Raw genomic sequence first — 23,364 nt, 5'->3', positions numbered from 1 at the left:
TAGAACCGTTCTTGATCTTATAACGGTCGGGGAACATCAAGTAGACCGGAGAATATGATAGCGCTCGGTATTCTGGTGCGCTCTGCCGCGAGCCTCAATGCACGCACGCGCGGCAGTGGTTGTGGCACGTTCTGGAGAGCAAAGTCTCCGCATTTCCCAAGCTTGGAAATTGCGAGTCTACATTTCACTCTTTCCTCTTTGGATCATTCATTTCTGGAATCGGGATGTCGCCAAGGTGTTGATGCCTCGCACTGTATAGCATGTCCGTCGTGAGCACTTATGGATGCGTGGATGTGTGAGAGCGTCGTTCAATTGTGTGTGTGTAGCCTCCTGTGGTTGAGTTGTTCAATGCATCGATCGACTGGGTGGAGTTCGTGCTTCAAGTCTTTGCATGATCAGTAGATCGTAGACGGTATAGTGGTTAGAAGCGCTCGGTCGGCAATCGGGGCTGATGTTTGTGCAGGGCAGACGTTGTCCATCAGACTGTGTGGCAAGTGAGCGAGGGCCTGTCGGCTACGATTCGATAGTCGGCGTGGTGTGTGCCACAGCATGTATCGGGACGACGGGACGACGCTCGCTTCACTTCGCCGCAGCAGGGCGAGATGCAAGATGCAGACATGCACCTTGGAGGCACATCCGCCAGACTTGTGTTATGGTGTGGCTCCACGTCTGTCGCAGCTGAAGAAGATGCAGAAGCTGAAAGCCTCCACGAGGCCTCTGCATCTGCATCTGCATCTGCATCTGACGGCAGTGACGGGTGCGCGGTATTAAGCTCTGCGCTAGAGCAAAGCACGACGATGTGGAAGCTTCGGTGCGGCCCGGGACAGGGTGCATTGGGTTAGGGCGCCGAGGCGTTTTCGTTTATAGAACAGAGGTCGGCGTTGTTGAACAGAGTCAGGAGGTTGAGTAGTGGTCTTCAAGAGCCTTCTGCGAGTTCTTTCTTTTCACAGCTAGTAAGTCTGCTAATCCAAAAGCCAGCAAGCATGGTATCCAAGTCAGCATGGGAGTCTTGGTGCAGCATGCGCAACCCGAAAGCAGGAAGGTTTGTGACAAGGATGAAGCGGAGATCTTCTGAGCGCATCGCATCGCTTGTCCCACACGATCTGCCGTCCGGCCTCTGGCGCTTTGACATGATTGTTCACGACAAGCTGAGTTTCAGAAGGTTGAGAAGTCCATCACAATATCGCCGCTGGTATGCACTCATGGGTGAGGTCGCAGTAAGACTCTCCAGGGGCGCTTTTGAAGCATAACCTTGGAGTATTCTTGGACCGTGGCAAAGCCAGTGTGGAGAGTTCCCATGTGTCTCAGCAAGGAAACCCGTGTTGCTTGCGCCTGTTCGAGCACACATTGACTCGTCGTCAATGCCGAATCTCAAATCATCACACGACAGTGCGCGTCGCGGTGTTCGTTTGCATGCCAACACGCAGCCATCGTTGATGGGATGCATGTGCTTGCTGGAAACCAGGATGGATGTTTTTATCGAGTGGAAAGAAGCGAGAGCGCAGGAATTACATAAAGAATCGGGGCCAGGAGCACCTCCCGTGCTGTTCTGATCCACAGCCCAGCAACTTGTCGCGGACAAGCGAACTTTGATGGCTTCGGCGCGATGATCTTCTGATCTCGAATCCGAACGTGATGCAAGTTGGGTATCAGATGGGTCAAGTGGAATCGGCAGGCAGATCTCCGTGAGCACTCAATCAATCCCCATCACAAAAGTCCATCTGTCCGCCACCGCAAAGAGGACCGCAGCCCACTAATAATTGATGACCTTGTTGAAGGAAGCACAAGGCTCACTCACTCTTGCAGCAGGCCGACAGGAGAGGTAGACGGCATATCATGGCAAAGGTGCACCGCCACTGGAAGGCTTGAAACATCCAAACTGCCATCACAACCATCTAAAAATGCTTCAGGAGCAAGGTTGACGGTCGGCTTGCCCCGCAGCCTTTGAGGACAATGGGTACTTGGTCCAGAGGACACAGGAAGAGACAGATGAATCGTACGGCTGGAAGCTACGCCGCCATGTGGACTGTGATCATGACGCTCAAAAGCCTGTGCGAGCTCGGCCAAAGTGGGATGACAAGAGCGCCTTGGATGGCGCAGGATGCAGCGCGAATCTGGACGTGACTCCCGTGCAGTTCTCCGTTCAAAGTGTGCCATGTGTCGTTCATTGGTCAACTCGCACGCAAAGTGTGAACAATTGCGGCGGTGCTATCAACGGAGCCCTCAGTCATGATGGATATTTCTCGTTGCTCCACGATGTATGTAGTAGATTCGTACCCCTGGTCAGCAGGACAGATCCGAGCATACCAGCGGGCTCCCTGCAAGCGGCGTTGACCACATGCACCGACATGGGCAGATCCCTGGCTGCATTGAGGCGCGTCCACGGCCCCTGTCTGCATCGCGGACCAGCAGACTGGACTTTGGGACGGGCTCTTTCATATCATCATAACCACCACCATAGTCGAGCAGCACCTCGACTCATCACCCATCACCATTGAGCCGACCGTGGTTGGCGCACACCTCTTTGCTGGTCCGACAATTACACGTTGTACATCTCACTTTTTGCCTGCTGAACCTCCTTTGCGACGCTTGCTATACAATTAGTGGCGACGACCTCCTTCATGTAGACTCTTGATCGGCCCCGTCGTTACAGCTGTGTGAAGTTGTGCCCCTCGTTCACATCGTTTATGCTCTCGGAAGAACGAAAGTCTAATCGACAGACCAAACTTAATTCTAATTACCTTGCTGCTTTCACCAACTCACTTGGCCTAATTCAGCCTCAGATCAACCGCCATCGCTTGTACATATTCCCTAACCTGGACCCATCTCGATTCTTGAGACCATCACCAACGTCGCCGCGCTTCACTCTCCAACGCCATCTGTCGCAATACAACGGCTCTCCGTCGTCGCTTCGCCTTCATTGCTGCACAAGTCAGTCAACGTCCTCCATCGGTATCTATCAACGACTCACTCGTGTTCGATGGCAAGCAACTAACTTCACCTCATAGCGCCTTCAAAAAATCACTTTGCCCATACGCGGCCATCATGCCTCAACACAAACGCGGCCCTTGGTCGCAGCAAGAAGACCAAATGCTGCTTCACCTCGTCCAGGTCCACGGAGCTCACAACTGGGTACGAATTTCAACTACCATCCAAACGAGGTCTCCAAAGCAGTGCCGGGAGCGTTATCACCAGAACCTCAAACCAAATCTGAACCATGACCCCATTACCCCGGAGGAGGGAGTTCTCATCGAGCAGATGGTTGCCGAAATGGGCAAGCGATGGGCAGAAATCGCCAGAAGACTCCGTGGCCGTAGCGACAACGCCGTGAAGAATTGGTGGAATGGTGGCATGAACAGACGTCGACGCAACCAGCAGCAACGCCGGGCAGAATATGAAGTCCGCCACCAGCAGTCGACGCACACGCACGCGCACGCGCACACCCAAATCCAAAGCCTTCCTCCACCACCACCGCCGATGCAGCACGCGCTACCCAACGGTTGGAATCCACCGCAGATGATGCCAACGCAGTATTTTGCACAGCAGATGTACCCTCATGCTCACCCACCCCACCCAATGAGCTTTCCGCAGAACATGGCCTCGTTCGGTCGAATGGTAGAGCAACCATTACCATCACCTTCGGCCTTCTCCAACATGTCCGCTGACGGCGCTCCTTCCCTTGTTTCTGACTGCTCTTCGATGTCAGCAAGGTCACCCCATCACGGCCCTGCAGGCGTAGAACTTCCTCCTCTTGCGGGTGCACGAGAAGACCGTCGCCGTTCTTCAGCGCCGATGCTGCGCCTTGGTGTGCCTGGCACCTTTGTGCAGGACACCGACTTCACAATTCATGGGATGCCCATGGATCATTATCACGACATGCGCAAGCACACTCCCATGCTCCAAGAGCCTTTCATGCCTCAGCCACAATCGCTACCAACTCCAACGGCGTTCCTGCCTTCTCAACCGAGACAGCCATCGCCACTTTCACAAGCAAATCTGACACAGAACTACTCGATGCAGGCGCCCCAAGTTCAGCGAAGACATTCGGCGTATCCAATCGCCCAGCAGTTGCCGACGACTCCAATGAATGGACACCCAGGCGGAAACAACAGAATCCAGACACACGACAGAAAGACGCAGCTGGCCATCGATTCTCGTATGGCCACTCCAATTCCATCAGCACCATCTCCAGAAGACTCACCGAGGGACAAGATGAGCTTGTCCAACCTCACGCATTGAACGACAGATTTCCTTGAAGATCCAGCTTGTGTACACGTTGTTCTTGTACAGCACCTTTGAATTTGGAGGGCGTTTTAGGACTATACCCATTGAGCAGGCAATGCCGTCGATTCGATTTATGATAGCGTTCAAGCACCAGTGAAAGACTTGTACCTGTGTCCAAGAGGGCTCAGCCGTGTTTGCAGAAATATCAAACACCACTACCATATGATTAATGCAGAGAGCCTTATACTTGAAACAATTCGTCCTTAGCCCGTACAAGATTTGCAATTGCGCCGTTTCCAACAGACAACGGGAGCAGACATGTTCATCGTTCGGCATCAACAGCTCTCACGCCTTATCCGACGGCATGCCCTAGCACCGTCTTGCCTCAACCTCACGTGTCCCCTGAACTTGAGCATGTGCACAGCAAGATGATGATGAACGCCCACGACTCCGTCGCTGCATTATTCCTACGATTTTTTCTGACCACGCCTGTCATGGCGGAGATTGCATGCCGCTCAATGCACAGTTGAGGAGCCGTTGCTACAGTAGTGGAGCTGTTCGATCGATTTAAGCTCAACGTTCAAGACATGTCCATAAACAGCTTTTTTAGGGTTCCCACGATCTCGAGGGCCGTTGCGCGCGCGCCCGTGGTCCGTGGAGAGAGCGGCAACGTTGTGATCAACCTTCGCATGGTCGGTAAACGGGCCCGTATAAAGTCCCATACTACCGTCCGAGCGTCGCTTGTACTAAGAATAAGCTCGGCCTGCCGCAGCGGACTCGGTAAGATATAGAAGTCCGCTCCGTAGTGTACGTAACTATAGAAAACGTAATCTCGTAGTCGCCGCGCGTCGCGGTTACTAGGTCGACGGTAGTAGTAGTAGTAGTAGTAGTGCGATTTCCGCTAGTATACTAAATATCGCGAATAAGAGGTCGTACGGTCGCAATTTAATAGATTTCGCACTATTTTAATAGATTTTAACGACCCTCGTATCTCTACTAATAGATACTAAGTATATTACTAAAAATAAAGCTAAAGTTTGTTAGCAAAACAGCGGTATAGCAAAAAGTAAGGTATTGTTAGCGATTATTAACAAATTAATAGTAGTAATATATATTAGAGGGCGGCGGTATATAAGGCATACTACTATAGACCTATATTATACTCGGATTGTTACTCTACTACTTATTTTAGTAAGGAAAGTAGCTATATAGCGCTAGCAGAGTCGACGAAGGCATTTAATAGCTATAAGTTACCTCCGTAGCGGCTTATAAAGGAAAACGCGTAGAGAACGCGTCGGTACCGCCTAGAACTACTAACGCCGCTTTTTTACTAAGATTTAGTAGAACTAACGCCGCTAGTGTTCGGTTAGGTATATATAACTTCTCTACTTGTTTCTTCGACCTCTTTTTACTTATAGTATCTACGCTCTTACCCTTCCGCTTCTTTAGCGGTAGCGCTATATCGTTAGTCGCTTTTAGATAGTAATAGCTCGATATAATATCGCTTAGCAATAGCGCTTATAATAGCTTCGGCGGCGCTTTTGTTAGTGCGAGAATAGCGTCCGGATATATAGTCTTAAAGTAAGTAAGGACTAGCTTAGTAAAGCCCTTCCTAATATTATCGCCGCTCTTATAGAAGACTATTAGCATCTTCGAGATAATAACCTTACGTTGCTTATCGCTCTCGTCTATACCTTGTTAGTCGTATAAGCGCTTAAGTTAGAAAATTAACTCGTACGTATTAGCAAGTACCTTGCAGACGTTTAATCGATAGGTAGGCGCGTACGCCGCTACCGCCTTAGTAGTAGCGTCTTCTTGCACCGCCGTTAACTTAGAAGCGTCTTCTTTATAGACCTTAAGAGCGCGTCTAGCGAATATATTAACCTATTGTTACTAGTAATAATCCTTAATAATAACGCGTTTAAGTATAAGGTAATAATACTAGAGGTTAGCGCAAAGGATACGATATTAGCGGAAGAATTTATAGTCGTAGGTAAGCGCGCCTGCCTCTTTAGTTAATAACGGCTTTAAGTCTTAGTATACGGACTTGTCGAGAACGCGATTAATCTTAGTACTAATCTTGCGCTAAATAGGCTATAGAAGGCGTAGAAGCTAGGTCTAGAGCTCGTCGTCGTCGCTATACGCAAGTAGGTATATATTTAATGCCTAATACTTACTAGCAATATCCGACCGAAGGTCTCTAAGCTCGCTCTCTTATATTATATATATCGCTACGCCCTTTAGTATAAAGTTAGTCGCTATTAGCGACTTATTGCCGTCTATTTTAAGATACGCGTAAAAGCTCTTATTTATATTAGTATCCTTATATTGTCTAACGATAGTAGGCACGTTATAGACGCGATAGTAGTTTGCCTATAGGCGAATATCGCTACCGAAGTCTTATACTAAATAGGTATAGTTTAACTCGTAATCGCTGTTTCGAGGGAGGTTATCGATAGCGGCTTAGAGCGACTCTTTCGCGCCTTTAAGTAAGTAGCGATAAACAACGGCGGCGCGAAGGTGTCTACGTATCTCTTAGTAGATTTTCGCGCTAAAGCGTCTATCGATAGTGCGCTAAACGTAGACGTAGTATAGAAGGTATATTGTCGTCGGAAATGCTATACGAATAGCGCGTCGCTCGGCCGCTAAGTCGTCTATAAGGAGGAATTTAGGTACCTAAATACCGCCTATCTACCTGCTTATAGTACGCAAAAACTCCGCTACAATATCGCTATCGTTAGTAGGTAAAAGCATATATGCCGCTATACGAGAAATGCTATATTTGTCCTTTACTATAATAGTGTAAAGGAACTAACTAAGGTAATTAGTCTTATACGTCGCGTCTATAAACGCGATCGTACGATAGGCTTTTAGCAGTTCTATACTAGTTTTGCTAGCATATACGACGCCGTAGGTAGTCTCTTTATTAATTTAGCGTACGGCCTCTATGTTCTCGTAAAATAGCCCTTCTATAATAATGTATTAGCAGTTGTTATAATTAAAAACTAGAATTAAAACAAACAAGAATTCTAAGATTTAGGGTTCGGGCTTACTAAGGCGCGCTAGAAGCCGGACCGAGCTTGTGCCGGGGCTCCTAAATTATCTTATTAGCTCGAAGCTAAGGCTCTACGGCGCTACCGCTTTAAGCGAAGAACTTTAAAGATTTCGAGAATCTTTAAAATTCTAGCTTTTATATCGAGAATTCGCTAGCAATCGAGTCTAATAGCTTCCTCGAGGGACTAGATAAGCTAAGCGGGATTATGCGTTAATCTATTAGTTAATCGGAGTCCGGATACGCGGACGCGACGGTCCGTATAGCTATTCTATCGACTTTACGTCTAACCTTAATAATAACAATAAGATTAACTAACCTTATTAATACTACTCGAATATATCTTCTTTCTATATTTGCTATACTAGCGACGCGCCGCCGAGCCTTCTATCCTTATATACCTTCCGGAAGGCGCGACTAGAATTTAGTACGTCGTATTTTATTATAAAATTGCCGCTAGCGGCTTTAAATAGCGCGTTCGCTACTAGGTCGTACTAAGCCTTTAGTGTCTTCTATACCGCACTTAGCTTATATCTATAGCATACCTTGTGCCCTATAGTAGTTAATAAAGTACTATACCGGCGGAAGAGGTTAAAGTTATCGAGTTAGTAGTAATCCGAGTAATCCTCGCGGCTTATCCGCTAAACTCGATACGCGATAATCTCCGGCTTACTAGACTCCTTATCTTCTTTACTATATATAGTATATATCTTTATAGTTATAGGACAACCTTACGCGCGTTTAATCTTCTTATTAAAGCGCCGCGTACTATACCCTTTAGTCCTATCCGACTTCTAGTGCGGTTATTTACGAAAGCGGCAAATATAACGCGTCGTTTCTAACCTACTCTTCTCGATATAGTCCTTATTCTTCGTTTATATATTATTAATATATAGTAATAACGCGTACTATTACTTCGCTAGTACCTTAAACGAGTCGTCGAAGCCGTATAGAATAGCTCGTTCGCGCTACTTATAGAGGTTATCGATATATAGTAAGGATACGTAGTACGAGTCTAGCTTTACTAGAACTTAAGACTTTCGAGGGCGGCGATAGTCTAAGGAAACTAACGCGTTTTTATTACTAGAATTAACCGAATCGTCCCCTTTTTTCTTTTTTATCGAAAAGTTAGCGTTCCGACCGTACTCCGCTCTTATCGTAATCTTATACCTAGCGCGAAGTTACCCTATACCTACGATACTAGTATACTATCCCTACCTCCTCCGAGGTAGTTAGCAATTAATATAGTATTAGAAGAGATTAAAGGCATAATTTAAATAATAGAAGAGATAGAAACGATAGCAGAATAGTTAAAACAGCGATAGTAAGATACGATAGCGAGGTAGAAAACAATAACCCAAACAAAGACCGGCGCGTAGACGCGCCGGAGCGGAAGCGTATACAATCTACACCGACCGCCGCTCTGCAAGGTCTACGGCCCTGGCTTACAGTGGGTCAGGCGCTCGGACGCTAGTATGGGACTTTATACGCCTCCCGGTAAACGGTCAAACGCCGCAAGGCTTGGTTCAGGGGCTTGCACGCCTAAACCGGTAGCTGGAACGGCGGCATTTCGCTCGTTTCGGTCGGCCCAAACGCCCAGAGTCGTCGACAGGATGCAAGGGAAATTGCAGCACGCCGAATCTGTTGTGATACCGGTTCGAGACGTGCGCTGACGTGATACGTCGCTTGACCCCGGCGGTGCCATCATCATCATCGTGGTTGTTTATCGTGCATCGGAGGCTCGTGTACAGAACTGGGGAGAGGCGTGAAAGTGCGTGGAGAAAATGGAAAGAAGAGGACAGGGTGTTCCGGATGATGCCGAAGCGGCTGCCAGGTTTGCAGCCAAGGCAGGCCAGACGAGCGTCCTCCTGCTTTGCCATCGACATCTTTATTACTCTGCCATCCATCTTATGACTCCTCTCCCGGTCGCGGCACCTTCGATTCTCGTGCCGTGCTGTGTCATGTATGATGCATTCTTGCAATAAAGCAAAACCTCCTCTTGGCGACGACCCAGGTCATGTCGCTGCTCTACGCCCCCGATGACATATCGACCACCACTCAATTCGTGCGCTATCTTGTGCGTAATCTTCTCCCGGGGCCGGTATGCGGGTATGCGCGCGTATGGAGCTGACGACCATGTGCAGTCGCAACGCGATGTAGGCCTCCAAGTCCCTTTGAACTTCGTCACGTATGCCGGCGTCGCCACCACAGCAGCATGTTTTGCCGCCAAGCGCTACGAAGATGTTGCAGCTGCAAAGTGCCTTTCGAACCTCCTGGTAGCCGGATACAGAAGGCTCGATGCAGATGTCTATTGGGATGCTAGCCGCAATCGCTGGTCTCTCTGCCCCGTCCAACTGGGAGGCGCCGGCGGTGCCTTCACCACCTCAGTCAGCACAGCAGCGACGCCTGTGAACACGGCAACAAGCCTTTCGAATGGCATAATCACTGGCCCAAAAGCCGCATCGTATATGGAGCCCGCCCCGCGACAGGCTACGGACACATTGTCACTTCCCTCCGCGGCAGCTAGCACTGTGACCAGCTCAGCAGTGACGACGGCAACTCTCAGCGCAAATCCATCTACCACGACTTTGGCGACAGGCTCTCGTCCAGGCTCTCCCCAAAGCTCCGACAATGATGCCGTCCTCCTGCAAGCAGGTCCCTACCTATGCTCTCCCACCGTAGACTTCGCACTCTTCGTGAGCATTGTCTCGGCTCATCTGGCGAGTACTGAAACAGATTTGAATGCTACCACCCTGGCACTAGTCCTGAATTTACATGCTGCCTCTCCTTCGTCAGATCCAACTGGCAGCGCAGAGCAGCCTGGCGACGATCAACTTCCCCAAGGTAGCTCATTGCTGAGCTCGATCATCTCAAGCAATATGTCGGTGTACACTTATCCCTTCTCCGACCTGCTGAGTCAAAGAGCAAATCTTAATGGTAGCCGGAGCTGGTTCGCTGTCCCTCCCGAATACCAGCCAGATGCCGCGTTCTTTGAGGTGAACAACACGGGCAGCACCATATCGACACCCGATGGATGGCCGAGCGAGAGTTACGTTGAGCTGTCCCAGGCTAAACGAGTGCTTGTCGGGTTTGGAGATGTCGATCCACAGATGCAGAACTACAACTTCGCAGCCGATGAAGTTCTCATGTTTCCGCAGGGTTTTCTGGAATCTGCGCGAGACGTAACGCTGGCAGCCGATGGAAATGTTACGAGTGGTTGCTTCTTTGCTGCCGCTTCTACCTCTATCGGAAATGCCAATTCCTCTTGGGCCGTGTCGCCTTTGGGCAATAACACTGATGCACTTCCGCAACAGCTTGGCTACATTGTTCAGCAAGGACAAGATATAGTCCGCTGTGGCATCTCTCCGGTCCTCAATTATACATTGAACAACATTACTGCCGACAGAGACTTCAGGCCATACCAAGCTTTTGCAGAGTCTAGCATATGGTCATGGGCGTCCGGCCAGCCCATCAACGCCTCAGCCCTTGACGATTACAATAACTACCGCTGCGCAGCTCTAAATTCCAGCTCAGGATTCTGGGAGGCTGCTGATTGCGGTGTATCACGATATGCCGCGTGTCGCATCGGAAATGAGCCGTACAAATGGGCAATCAGCGAAGCAGATGCGCCGTATGACAGAGTCGAGCTAGGCTGCGACGACAATCAGGCATTTGACGCACCGCGAACGGCTCTGGAGAATGCCCACCTCCTCTATACATGGCAGACTTATCGCTCTCAGTATTCCGACGATGATGATAAACCACTGCTGTGGCTGAATTTCAACGATCTGGACGTGGCCGCGTGCTGGGTCGTGGGACAAAATACTTCTTGTCCGTATGAGGGACCTCCTGGGCAGGAAACGAGAACGATTGTGGTTCCTGTTGTTGGGGGAATCATTGTCTTGGTATTGACAGTCCTCACCATTTGTGTAAAATGTGCAGGGAATAGACAAACCGCAAAGAGAAGGCGACGAAGGGGCGATGATGGTTGGGATTATGAGGGTGTTCCGTCTTAGCGGTGTACCTATTTCTCCTGCAAGAAGATACTTTCCGACCAAAGGCAGAAATAATCCCAAACTTGAGCCTCAGAGTATGAGCATGTAACTAACCCCTTGCACGACTTTCCGGAAAGGATGGGCTGATCAAGGCATTTCGTCTCTGCGAATTGTACTCGGCCTCAGTGTGGCCAGTTTCAGATTCAGTGAGTGTGCAATTCGGTTACTTCACATAAAAGTTCATGATCTAGTCAATCGCTATAGGCTCACAGAAAGCTCTCCATCAAGAGGCTGATTGATATCAACCGTCGTCACACCGCGCTCGCCGTCGTGAGACCAGTTATTCTGACGACATTCCTTCCAGCCTTGACCTCGCCTCCTCCACGAAGGTCGCCCGCCTTTCGCTTGGACGGCTAACACAGTGACCGAGGCTATACGATTATCCTCAGCCGTGTACCCGAACGTGCCGCCAATATCCAGCACACCGTTCTCATAGGTGAACGTGATTTCCGAAGTTGCAGTTTGCTCCACGCTGTCGCCGTCATCGAGGTAAAGCGAACCGCTAGCTTTGCCGTCTTTGCCAGGTGCCACGATGATGTCGAATGGCTGTTTGCGGGTCTCTGTGGTGGTGTATCCGGATGACTTCCTCACCGGGATACATGAGCCACCCTTGACCATGAGTGGAATTTCAGTGAAGCCAATATTTTCCAACGTGATGTTGGCCCCTGTACCTTCCACGGTGTCCCAGGTTCCCCAGTTGTAGAAACGGTCTTCGGGCAGGTATATGGTCACGCTCGTTTTGTTCTCTTCGGTCACGGGAGACACCAGCAGGGAATCGCCGTAGAAGAATTGGAGCTCGACTCCGAATGTGTTCTTGTCCTCTGGGTAAAGATAGAAGAGTGGATTGAGTAATGGGGATCCGTCCTGTGACTGTTTGTGCATGGCAGTGTAGATGTAGTCTAGCAATCGGTATCGAATGTCAAGAGCACCGCGAGCGGCTTCTGCGACGGTCTCCCAGCTAGACACAGCATTAGGACAAAATCAATTGATAAGTTCCAGTTCAGGCATGACTTACAGATAGAACTCCTGCGGGATCGAAGTGTCGCCATTGTGATTGCGCATGAAAGGATAGAAAGCGCCAAGTGTAGCCCAGCGAGCACACAAGGTCTCGGTCGTGTTTGCGCCAAAGCCACAGATATCACTCCCAACCATCGGCACCTGGAAAATGCTTGCGAAGTTCAGCATTCCCTGGATGGAGTTCCGGTACAGCTCCCATGTGGAGAGATTGTCTCCAAGCCACTTGCCAACACTGCGGCCAGCGCCAGCGAATGTGGAACGAGTGATGACCAAAGGACGCCGCTCCGGTCGACGAGCCAGCATTGCGTGACGCGATGCTTCACTCATCATGGTACCATAAAGATTGTGCACGTCGAGCTCGACATGGCCATCGTAATGGACAATATCCGTGTCAAGTGTGAAATTTGAAGGACCCCCGTAGTCCTCGTATGTGTTCTCGTTGTCGATCTGGTAAGGAGGGGAAAGATAATTGCGATTGGGGTATCCGATCACGTTGGCTCCACTAGGTGAAGTTGTCGCCTGTCGCTTCGGAGTGGCAGCTGGAGTCTTGGCGGATCGCTTTACTTTGTTCTCGCCCGGGTTACTGTCTGGAGCTAGCCATGGTGGAGCGTAGGCATAATCATCAGGTGGGTATGGCTGCGCACCAGGCTGAAACTCGGGGCCGACTATGACAGGAAGCACTTGTTAGCACCTGTCTTCTACCGGGCACTTTGCCACCATCAGTAGGAAATATGAATTCACTTACAACCTGGAATAGGTCTCGGCTGAGACCGCAAAGCTGGTCGAGTAGGCGGGAAGCCCCTTTCCTCCTGAGTCTCCTCTGGGTTGTCTCCAAAATAATTGAAGTTGGCAGCTTCGTTCATGTCAATCCAGAGTGCGTCAATGTCCACACCAGTCTCGGCGCTGAAGAAGTTGATGAATTCCTTGTCCCAGTATTCTTGGACGTCTGGATGAAACCAATCAGGGAAAGCGGTGACACCAGGCCAGACTACACCCTTGTAAGTAGTTCCATCCTTCTGTAAAAAGTAGCCGTTGTCTTGGCCAGTCAAGAATGTCTCGTAAGGCAGATCGTCATATTTCTTCTCCTGATACGCCACTGCTGGATCCACCATGACAATGTAATGCTGGTCGTGCTCGTGAAGGTAGTTGACAATGTCTCGTACTCTCGGGAGTGAGAAACGATCGGGGTCTGTAGTCATGATGTAGCGCTCGTACATGTAGTCGATGTCCGTCCACATCGTTTCGAGAGGGATGTTAGCAGTGGAGTAGTTGGCGATCACTTCTGCGATGGCATAGAAGTCTCTGTAGCCATAACGGCATTGGTGGAAGCCGAATCCCCAGTAGGGCATCATTGCTGAAAACCCGGATATCTCCGCGTACTGCTTGCTCACTTCTATCGGGGATGGACCTGCTACAAAATACAGGTCTAGAATGCCAGACATGAGGTTGTACTCAAGGAATTGCTCGCCGGTCTCGGTCACGTCAATTTTTACGTCCATGCCAGAGCTGGACAGCAGGAAGACTCCATGCGTTCCGTCTGCGCCACGGTGATCAAAGTATACTGGGTGGTTTCCGTACAGATTTGTGCCTGCTGGAATGCCGTAGGAATCTCGGCTCCAGAGAGTGCGCGTGTTATTGGTGGTATCGAGCCGGAAGTTGTCCGAGTGCTCGCCAAGTCCATATAGATTGGGATTCGCAGGAAGACTGGTCCGCAGACGGAGATATTGATCTTGGAAGATTAGAGGTGCTGCCGAGGAGTCGAATAAGACTTCGCCATTGCTGCGTCTCTTGACGGAGAATGTGAATGGAGTGTCTGTCCAGTCAAATTGAAGTGCAGACTCGTCTGCAGGGACTGAGGAAGAGGCATGTGGAGTTGGAAAGACGGAAGTTGGCACTTGGTAGGCGACGGAAGGGTCGTCTTCAATTTTGACGTGCAAACGATTTGTCGAGTCGTAGTTCACCAGCAACTTCAAATGCTCAATGTCCTTTCCATAGGAATTGCACGCTGATCCAGCCAGTGACAAAGATGCCGTCAATCCGGAGTCGTGTGTCTGTACATTGCTGGCGGAGTATCCTGGGCATACAGTCGTCGCTTGTCGGGGTATTAAAGCCCTTGCGGAAGCAGATGCTGCAAAGACAGCTCCAGCAAAAAACTGCTGCAACATGTCGTTGAACAGTGGAACGGAGAAGTTGCCCACAGCCATCGCGGCGCAGTCACATGCCGGCTATCTATACAGGTGAATGATACCTTAGTATGGTCACATCGATGCACCATTGGGAGAGGGCCAAGACGCACCTGCACGCGATCTTCTGCGGTCATGGCACACGAGGGAGCAACATCGGCCCGTCAATGCTCGCCCTCTTTCCGTTTGTAGCAAAGATGTGTCGTACAAAGGGCATCCTCTCACTTCTGCAGGAACAAGTCTCCATGAAAATCAGGTTGATGATGCCTGCCAAGGAGAAATGCCAAGTGAGGGGAACCTAATTATTCACTTCCGTGCAAACGATGCCGGAGAGACGCCGAAAGAAGAGCCGCACAGTCGCTAGAGACACAAAGCCGGTTGTGTCCATAAGGAAGAGCTTGGTGCAATGGAAGTGGAGTATCGACAAGAGCTATCAACTTTCCGTTTCTTATGCCTTATTCTGATTCTCCGCTTTTACAGCTGTTCGGAGCAGCACCTCTGCCCAGCCACATAGCATTGTATGGTCACAGTGACAGTGACAGACGACCAACGCTGGCTAAAGCACAATGCACTGAGGCATCTGAGCTGTGGTAGCAAGCCTATTTGCCTCGGATCGCCTGCATCTCTTTCCTTCTCGGATTTCATCACGAGCCCCGTCGTGCTGCTCATGCTCTTCTCCTTGCATAGGCTCGCGAGCATTGCAGAGCGCACTGCTCTCATTTCCGCGCACGCTCTCATGCTGCAAGTGCAGCACGATCTTGATCCAGTAATAACGTGTTGATCCGCTTGTCGAGAGAATGGTATGCTTGCAAGCCTTCCAGGTCTGTGCGGTGATCTCCTGATGCAGGTAAAGACAGCCTGGGCCTTGACCTCTCAAATAGAAAGACCACACGGTCTCCCTGGGATCCAGAAGTACGACATGCTTCCCCATCTCCTCCAGCAGCATTGGGCCCAGCGTTTCTTGCATGAACCAAGCAAACTTCGAGAAGGAGCTGAGCCTAGTGAGCAAAATCCCACCGCTGGGAAAGTTGAAGTATTGCACATCTCCAGGGTTTGCCGGAATCTGCAACGCCCCGGATCTGCCTCTTTCTCGAGCCTTAGAATCAGTCTTTGTGGTTAGTACGCTGCGAGCCACGGTGTAAGTCGCCAGGCGGACTGCACCTGCAGACTGCTTTTGTTGCGAAGTCCGCAGCCTCATGGCATCAATCACTAGTGCTCGCTCTTGCTCTTGTACTGAATTGCCCATTCTGCTCGACAAATGCAGGTGTGGAACGGCTTGTGTTCACACCACGGCGAGCAAACACCAACCTTTATAAACCATTATCCTTTGCCACATCTGTTCATGCATAGGGAGTTTTGGCTGCTATTGTGACTCTGCGCTCCATGGAATGCAACCACATTTCTCGTCCAACATACCATACGCTTCCAAATTCTGATGCCGGGGATATCGCATGCATATCGTTGCAAATGGCTTCGAACACGGCAACGATCAGACTTTGAGAAATAGTACATGCATTTTACAACCTACCTCTGAGGCTACGAGTACAGCATGAACCAATGTGAGGACTGTTCAGCCTCGAAGGCGTATGGTGGCCTTCGTGCCCAAGCATCGGGAGAAGCCACGCGAGAAGAAACGGAGCCTCCCAGAATCCTGTTTTCCATGCTCTCTGCGCGTCTTTCATCGTGTCATTGATGGTATTGTTGTTGTGATGATTGCGCGAGCCGGTACCTTACCTTCAGGAGGTAGTCCGACTCACCGTACTGATGTGCGCAATCTTTCGAAGTGCCTTCGTGCTGGGTATGCAAAGCACAGCATTCTTTTTTCCTCTCCAGGAATGATCTGTGGGTGTGAGTTGCTGCTCCAGTCGAGCTGCACAAATTAGTATACTTACCCTTGGGATTGATTGTGGTTAGAAGGGGAGATCTTACCATGCCAGACGCTTTCTCAGTAGCGCCTCCTCTGTCGTGAGTCGTCGTACCCACCTTCGTACGGTCGCTTCTGTCCACCACCACTGCCGTAGTCTCGATCACGATCGCGGTCGCGATCTTGATATCCTCGACCTCCTCGAGGCGGAAGTGGTTCATGGTTGGCATTACGGGGTCCGCGATCATCGAAGCCGCCGCCACCGTAGCCTCCACCTCGGCCACCGTAGCCGCCGCCAAATCCACCTCTAGGACCAGACGGGGCGCCATCAGGAGCACCGTTCGAGTAGCCGAGACCGCCGCGGCCACCATATCCACCACCGCCGCCAAATCCTCCTCGGCCACCTCCACGACCTCCTCTGAAGTCACCACGCCCGCGGAAATCACCGCCGCCAAACCGGCCGCCGCGAAATCCAGGTCCAGGTGGAGCGCCTCCGCCGAAGCCTTGCGGCCTGACCGAGACTTTGGTGTAGTGTCGACCACCCATGCCGCCGCCGAAGCGACGCGGTCGCCAACCGGCAACAGTCCGACCTCTTTCAACATCGACCAGAACTTTCCTACCCTTGATGTAAAGAGCATCGCTTTCCTTGTAGGCAGCTGGAAGAATGTCAGCAAATTTCCACCGCAAAATGGGGAAGAGACGCACCTTTCATGTCCTTCTCGCGCTCGAACAGAATGAACGCATATCCCCTGGGCTTGCCTTTCTTAGGACCTTCGCCTCGATCTGTCACGATCCTGATTCTCTCGATGGGTCCGAATCGACCAAATTCTTTCTCCAGGTCCTTGGTGCCAACATCGTAGGGTAATCTGCTGATGAAAAGTGTTTTGAATGCGTCGCCCCGGATATTTTCGTCCTCATTTGGCTTGTAAAATTCCTTGTAGCCGCCCTCCACTAGCCATTTCTGCTTTTCCTGTTTCTCCATTGTCTCACGGTCGCGCTTCTGCAGCCACGACTCCGTTACCGGATCATCTTTGTGTTCTTCCTTGTACTCCTCGAGCGCAGGCAAGAACTGGGCGACGCCATCTACGGTCGCTGTTTTGCGATTTTCTGGCGCGTAGTCATTCGGTGGCATGTACCGCAGCGGCGGTCGCGGCTGAAAGAGCGCCAATAGGTTAGGCGGCAGTCGGTCGGTCATGATGGGCAAAAGTTATGCAGTGCTGTGGTCGATAGGTGTGGTGTGGGTAGAGGTGCTCTCTCTCTCTCTCTCGCTACAGTGTCGCGTGGGCGCGATGTCGATGCGGCGAGATCGCCGCGCCCCTCGTTCTTGACAAGTGCTGAACGCTCGAGCGCGCCTGGTCGGTACAGAATGGATAAAATGAGTGCCTGCTGTGGTCGGACGTGCTTTTGCGATCGGTATATGTCGTTCTAGCAAGTGGAGTGCAAAGAAAGAAAGGGAGGAGCTCGACACGTTCCACTTCCACTTCCGAAGCTCGCGGGCCGATCACGACTTTTGCCCGCTGTGCTTTGCCTCTCTGACGTTTATCTTGGCGCGTGGAAGGAACGAAGGAACTACTTGGAGTTGGGAAGCAGGGAACGGGCTAATAATATGTCGGAAGAGCTTCACAACAAACACTCGCGTCCAGGATCGGGTTTGTCATATTGATGACGGGACGATGACTTCGAGGCTGGTGTCCTCACGGCTCGCCTCGGCCTCAAGGACCACCACAGCGCATGCAAGAGCCACGCCGCGACAGAATGTAGCCTCGCTGTACCAGAGCAGCACACTTGCTGCCAAACGTTCGATATCTCACGCCGCGCTCTCGGGCTCATCAAATGTAGTGCGGAGATGGAGTCTGAGGAGGTCTTGGCCAGTCGGCGCCAATGCGATTCACCATCTGCCTGCAGTACGACATGCTTCCTTTGCGAGGGTTATACCAAAACTAGCGATGAAGCTCGCGCGAATACCAGCCATGTTCGGCGCAGCAATGATTGGGGGCGTGGCGTATCTGCAGTACCAGGCTGCGCAAGGAGCAACATACGCAATGGACATGTTCGGCAGGGCAAAGGACTCGGCAATGGCTACTGCGAATGGTGTGCTGGACGGTTTGGGAGGAGTCTTCGCACAAATGGGCAAGGGCGTTGATAAGACGCAAGAAGACATCAAGGGCATACAGATGCCAGAGTGGATGAGAGATATCTACGAAGGCAGGACAGGCAAAGAAAGTGGAGGCGACGGCGGCAGCGGAGGCCCGAATGAGCCCAAGGAAAGTAGTGTTGGCGGTGTCGCAGCCGGCGCTGGTGCTGCTACCGTAGGAGCTTTCGCGTTGGACTCTGAAGGCGAAGAAGATGATCGCTCAAGAGACGAGGCCGCGAGAGATGATCAGATGATGATGCTCACCCGGAAGATGATTGAGATCCGGTCGCTGCTACAGACAATAGGACAATCCGAGAGTCTTACTCTACCATCGCTCGTTGTCATTGGGTCGCAGTCATCGGGGAAGAGTTCTGTGCTGGAGGCAGTAGTTGGACATGAGTTCCTGCCCAAGGGCTCGAACATGGTCACCAGGCGACCGATCGAACTGACTCTGGTCAACACACCCAAAGCACACGCGGAGTATGGCGAGTTTCCAGCTCTAGGCCTGGGGAGGATCACAGACTTCAGCCAAATACAAAAGACTCTGACCGACCTCAACTTGGCAGTCCCAGAGAAGGAGTGCGTATCAGATGATCCCATCCAGCTTCGAATCTACTCCCCGAATGTGCCTGATCTGTCCTTGATCGATCTCCCTGGCTACATTCAAGTCGAAGCCTTCGACCAGCCCACCGAGCTCCGGACAAAGATTCAAGACCTTTGCGACAAGTACATTCAGCCACCAAACGTAATTCTTGCTATATCGGCAGCCGATGTTGATCTTGCCAACTCCACAGCATTGCGCGCAGCACGAAGAATAGATCCAAGGGGCGAGCGAACAATTGGAGTTGTCACCAAGATGGATCTTGTCGACCCTGCTCGTGGGGCGCAAATTTTGAATGACAAGAATTATCCGCTTAGGCTTGGGTATGTCGGCGTTGTTTGCAAGGTGCCTCAAGAGAGCAAGTCCTTGTTCTCAAGAGGATCGCAGAACATCACGAATGTGATCACCAGAAACGAGTCGGCATTCTTCAACTCACATCCGGAAGCATTCGGGCCTGATGCTAAAGCTCCGGTGACAGTGGGCACTCCGGCCCTGCGCAAAAAGCTCATGCACGTCCTGGAGTCAACAATGTCTGCCTCGCTGAAGAAGACGAGCGAGGCGATCCACCACGAGCTTGCCGAGGCCTCATACGAGTTCAAAGTACAATACAACGAGCGTCCATTGACTGCTGAAAGCTATCTCGCAGAATCGCTGGACGCCTTCAAACACGGCTTCAAAAAGGTGTCTGAGTCATTCGGACGGCAAGAGGTTCGAGAGATTGTGAAGCACGAGCTCGACCAGCAAGTTCTCAATCTGCTCGCACAGCGATATTGGAATCGTCCTGTTGAGGATCTACGGCCGAGAGATCAAACATCAGAGGCTCTGCAGGAGCCACTCGAGAGCCTGCCAAAAGCAGACCCAGAAAATCCTCTCTGGCATCTCAAGCTTGACGCCTCGACCTCTGCCCTCACAAAACTTGGCATTGGCCGCCTGGCAACGAGTGTGACGGCGCAAGCTCTGCACTCCGCCGTCCAAGACCTCATCCAGAATACGCCCTTCGCATCGCATCCTTTTGCTGTCCAGGCTATTTCTACTGCTTCCGAGAACATCTTGAAAGATCTCAGCTACGAGACATCGGATGAATTGGAAATCTGCGTCAAGCCCTACAAATACCGTGTCGAGGTGTCAGAATCGGAGTGGAGGCAAGGGCGAGAAAACATTGCCAAAGTGCTGAAAGATGAGCTTCGCGATTGCGAGAAGGCGTTCACAGCGGTGGAAGAGCAGATCGGCGGCAGAAGAAAAGCCAAGGATGTGGTGTCCTTCATCGAGCGCGTCAGGAAAGGCGAAACGGTGCTTGAAGGCAACGGTGTCGGGGGAGCAGGCGGCTTCTCTTCTGCACTTCTCGAGAAGGGCAAAGAAGCGCTCTTCCTGCAGGAGCGTGCAGGCATTATTCGAATGCGGCTTGCGGCGATCAAGAGTAAGCAATGCGCTGTGCCGAAGAACAAATACTACTGCCCCGAGGTGTTCCTTGACGCCGTGGCGGAGAAGCTCACCTCGACTGCGGATCTCTTCTTGGATGCCGAGCTTTTGAGCAAATTTTACTATCAATTCCCACGTGTGCTCGAGAAGTGGGGTCGTGAGTTGGATGAAAGCACAATAGAACGCTTCGCAAGAGAAGACGCAAAGATCCGAAGACACCTGGATGTGGTCAAGCGGAAAGAGCTTTTGGAGCATGTGCTCAAAGAGATGGACAGCCTCCGGCAACTCGAGGCAAGAGAGAAGAGGAAGTCTACGAGAGGGACCCAGACAGAAGAGAAGAGGAGAAGAGGCTGGCTATTCTAGAGTGCGGCAGCGTCACAGCGGAGCGTGTACAAACATGAGGGCGGTTTGATTTGGATGCATGGCCCACGACAACCCATTGAGGTTTGTTCGGCGCGGCGCGGCGCGGCGCGGCGCGGCGCAGTGGAGAATGATAGCATGAACGACGTGACTGCGTATGTATGTTGATATCCCGCTCAATGAGTGCCAAGACCTTTTCGATCTTGAGGACTGGATTTTTGGCGAGCATTGGACGGTACGTGGGTTGCCAAGGCCTGGAATTCTATGATTGGCTCGGCTGGAATCGGAATGGCGCCTCCCGTGGCATGAGATCAACAAGAGCATGCTTCACCATACACGGATGGACTCGCCTCCCTCCACCGTCATCTCGACCTGCTGCACCGTCGGCCGCCACACATCACACGGTCAGGGAGCACGGAATGCCGCGACATCCGCCAAGAGCTGCTCCCGCCTCGGCCTGCGCGCGACGGGGCAAGCTTCGACACGTCCACGCCTTGTCAATCTGTCCATGACGGCAGCGACGGCCCATGCTCGCGATGCACTTCATGCGAGTGCGACTCAATGCGCTTGACCAAACGTCTCGCCTCACATCGGCTCTCGCAGGAGCGGTCGAGACATGCCGCCAATCGTCGACCTTGGGCCCCGCACCAACGTTCCACAGCTACCTAGGTCCTAGTACAATCGGGGCACAATTATTAGCTATATTAAGCTGAGTGTGTCGCAGCCTCGTTTCCCGGGACAGGCTACACGAGCATAGGCAGAATATGGCACCAACCCGAGAATTTACGGAGAACCAAGTCATCCCCAGAGACGCCGGCTACGATGCTTCGCAGCTCAAAGGCAAGAGCGTCGTTCTCACCGGAGGCGCGAGCGGACTGGGCGAGCAGTTTGTTCGATCGTTCGTTGACGCTGGCGCCTATGTCACGTTTGGTGACCTGGCAGAAGATCGAGGGAGCGCTCTGGCTGATGAGCTTGGTGCTGCCAAAGCTGCTTTCGTCCCGTGCGATGTGACCAAGTGGCCCGATCAATTGGCCCTCTTCAAGACTGCCCTGCAGAATTCTCCAAGCAAGACGATCGACATCGTGGTGGCCAACGCCGGCATCGCTACAACTGACGATGTCTTTCTTCAAGCCGAGACAGACGATGGCGATCCAGTCGAGCCGACTCTCAATGTCGTCAAAGTCAACTTCATCGGACTCTTTTACACAGTCAAGCTCGCTTTATTCTACCTTCCAAAGCAGCCCGAAGCTGACGACCGTGACCGCTGCATCATCATGACTGGATCCTTGGCATCATATCTGGACATGAGCGGCTCGCCACAATACAACGCAACCAAGTGGGGTGTTCGCGGACTGATGCATAGCATTCGACGAACGGGACCTGATCAAGGCATTCGCATCAACCTCGTAGCTCCCTGGTAAGGCGAAGCATACCCTCGCAAAACGCGTCACTGATGCTCTTTCAGGATCGTGGACACTCGAATCATGTCCGACGAGACCAAGAGATTCGTGAGAGGCCAAGGTATTGAGTTCTGCAACATTGAAGACGGCGGCTCTCTCGTATGTCACTTCGCAGCAGACAAGTCCATCAATGGTAAGCAAGCACTAGAACAGTCAAGACTTTACCAGCATGGCTTACCATCCTCCTCTAGGCCGCTCTTTCATCTTGATTCCAAGGAGTGTTAACAGACGAGGCTATATGGATTCCGAGCACGATGACTTCAATGATGACGACTTTCTGACTGAGTGGCAGAACACTGGCAGAATGGACAAATTTAGAACGCTGCATGCCAAGTGAGCGCTTTGAGACAAAGAATCACAGTCGGTCTGGTTTATGACAATGACAGTATACCGTGTGTGGAAATTGTTTCACGATTGACAACAAACATTCCTTGTCTCAGACCGCTACCTCATTGATCTTTGAAAGTCAGTTCTAAGTTTCGTTGCCAACTAATACAATAGCAAAGTTCAGGACAAGACTAGTATAAGAAGCATCCAGGACAGTCCTGCGAGGTGTGTTGATCATATCTCTTTGTCAGGAACAGTAGAGACTTTGACGCAGGAAGTCGAACAATATATACATCATGGTCCAAACACGCCGCGCCACAGCAAAGGAACAGGCAGCGCATGCCGCGGCAGCACCAGCGCCAGTAGTGCCAACTGTACCAACAGTCCCAGCAGCACCGACAGCAGCGGCAGGCCCGACAGCATCGGAAACATCGTCCACGCCGGGAGCTGGGAGAAACAAGAAACGTTCTGCTCCGGCCCTCGCAGATGAATCGGCCTCAAAACGCCAGAAGACCATTGACCCAACTCAGGATGAGTCTGCTGGCCAAGAAGCGCCGGACGCTGGTGCAGCAGAAGAAGCAGCCGCCGCCGCCGCCGCCATAGAGGCTCCCGACGAATCTCCCGACGCAAAATTTCTCCGAGAAGCGATTGATGAGATCTCCAAGCTC

At 51.5% G+C, this 23,364-nt stretch overlaps 8 protein-coding genes across 8 annotated transcripts; 4 read left to right on the top strand and 4 right to left on the bottom strand.

Annotated features, from left to right (window-relative positions):
• Positions 1 to 3,045: 3,045 nt before the first annotated feature.
• Positions 3,046 to 3,363, top strand: MYCFIDRAFT_39346 (uncharacterized protein; the record flags this gene model as incomplete). Its single annotated transcript, XM_007924198.1, has 1 exon — positions 3,046 to 3,363. A coding segment is annotated over one exon (318 nt), but the record flags the coding sequence as incomplete, so codon positions are not given.
• A 1,183-nt stretch (positions 3,364 to 4,546) lies between these two features.
• MYCFIDRAFT_171876 (uncharacterized protein) lies at positions 4,547 to 4,915 on the bottom strand (the record flags this gene model as incomplete). The annotated part of the gene is made up of 5 exons (XM_007925282.1): positions 4,547 to 4,575; positions 4,601 to 4,672; positions 4,709 to 4,738; positions 4,769 to 4,796; positions 4,844 to 4,915. The coding sequence occupies 5 exons, from the start codon at positions 4,913 to 4,915 to the stop codon at positions 4,547 to 4,549; spliced, it is 231 nt and encodes a 76-aa protein (XP_007923473.1).
• A 3,793-nt stretch (positions 4,916 to 8,708) lies between these two features.
• MYCFIDRAFT_171875 (uncharacterized protein) lies at positions 8,709 to 9,156 on the bottom strand (the record flags this gene model as incomplete). Its single annotated transcript, XM_007925281.1, has 3 exons — positions 8,709 to 8,746; positions 8,780 to 8,830; positions 8,871 to 9,156. The coding sequence occupies 3 exons, from the start codon at positions 9,154 to 9,156 to the stop codon at positions 8,709 to 8,711; spliced, it is 375 nt and encodes a 124-aa protein (XP_007923472.1).
• A 231-nt stretch (positions 9,157 to 9,387) lies between these two features.
• Positions 9,388 to 11,292, top strand: MYCFIDRAFT_133100 (uncharacterized protein; the record flags this gene model as incomplete). Its single annotated transcript, XM_007925280.1, has 2 exons — positions 9,388 to 9,646; positions 9,821 to 11,292. The coding sequence occupies 2 exons, from the start codon at positions 9,388 to 9,390 to the stop codon at positions 11,290 to 11,292; spliced, it is 1,731 nt and encodes a 576-aa protein (XP_007923471.1).
• Positions 11,293 to 11,479: 187 nt separating this feature from the next.
• On the bottom strand, positions 11,480 to 14,513 carry MYCFIDRAFT_59285 (glycoside hydrolase family 31 protein; the record flags this gene model as incomplete). The annotated part of the gene is made up of 3 exons (XM_007924431.1): positions 11,480 to 12,289; positions 12,347 to 13,013; positions 13,094 to 14,513. 3 exons carry the CDS (start codon positions 14,511 to 14,513, stop codon positions 11,530 to 11,532), a joined length of 2,847 nt encoding a protein of 948 aa, XP_007922622.1. The 3' UTR covers positions 11,480 to 11,529.
• Positions 14,514 to 16,932: 2,419 nt separating this feature from the next.
• On the bottom strand, positions 16,933 to 17,590 carry MYCFIDRAFT_7010 (uncharacterized protein; the record flags this gene model as incomplete). Its single annotated transcript, XM_007924112.1, has 2 exons — positions 16,933 to 17,051; positions 17,101 to 17,590. Coding segments are annotated over 2 exons (609 nt in total), but the record flags the coding sequence as incomplete, so codon positions are not given.
• A 478-nt stretch (positions 17,591 to 18,068) lies between these two features.
• MYCFIDRAFT_59283 (uncharacterized protein) lies at positions 18,069 to 21,123 on the top strand (the record flags this gene model as incomplete). Its single annotated transcript, XM_007924430.1, has 1 exon — positions 18,069 to 21,123. One exon carries the CDS (start codon positions 18,069 to 18,071, stop codon positions 20,910 to 20,912), a length of 2,844 nt encoding a protein of 947 aa, XP_007922621.1. The 3' UTR covers positions 20,913 to 21,123.
• Positions 21,124 to 21,673: 550 nt separating this feature from the next.
• MYCFIDRAFT_40006 (uncharacterized protein) lies at positions 21,674 to 22,706 on the top strand (the record flags this gene model as incomplete). The annotated part of the gene is made up of 3 exons (XM_007924233.1): positions 21,674 to 22,326; positions 22,375 to 22,502; positions 22,561 to 22,706. The coding sequence occupies 3 exons, from the start codon at positions 21,674 to 21,676 to the stop codon at positions 22,704 to 22,706; spliced, it is 927 nt and encodes a 308-aa protein (XP_007922424.1).
• Positions 22,707 to 23,364: the final 658 nt, after the last annotated feature.

Source organism: Pseudocercospora fijiensis (genome assembly GCF_000340215.1).
Source record: "Pseudocercospora fijiensis CIRAD86 unplaced genomic scaffold MYCFIscaffold_2, whole genome shotgun sequence".
In the NCBI taxonomy this organism is placed as follows: domain Eukaryota; kingdom Fungi; phylum Ascomycota; class Dothideomycetes; order Mycosphaerellales; family Mycosphaerellaceae; genus Pseudocercospora; species Pseudocercospora fijiensis.
This window is presented reverse-complemented; position numbering and strand designations above follow the sequence as displayed.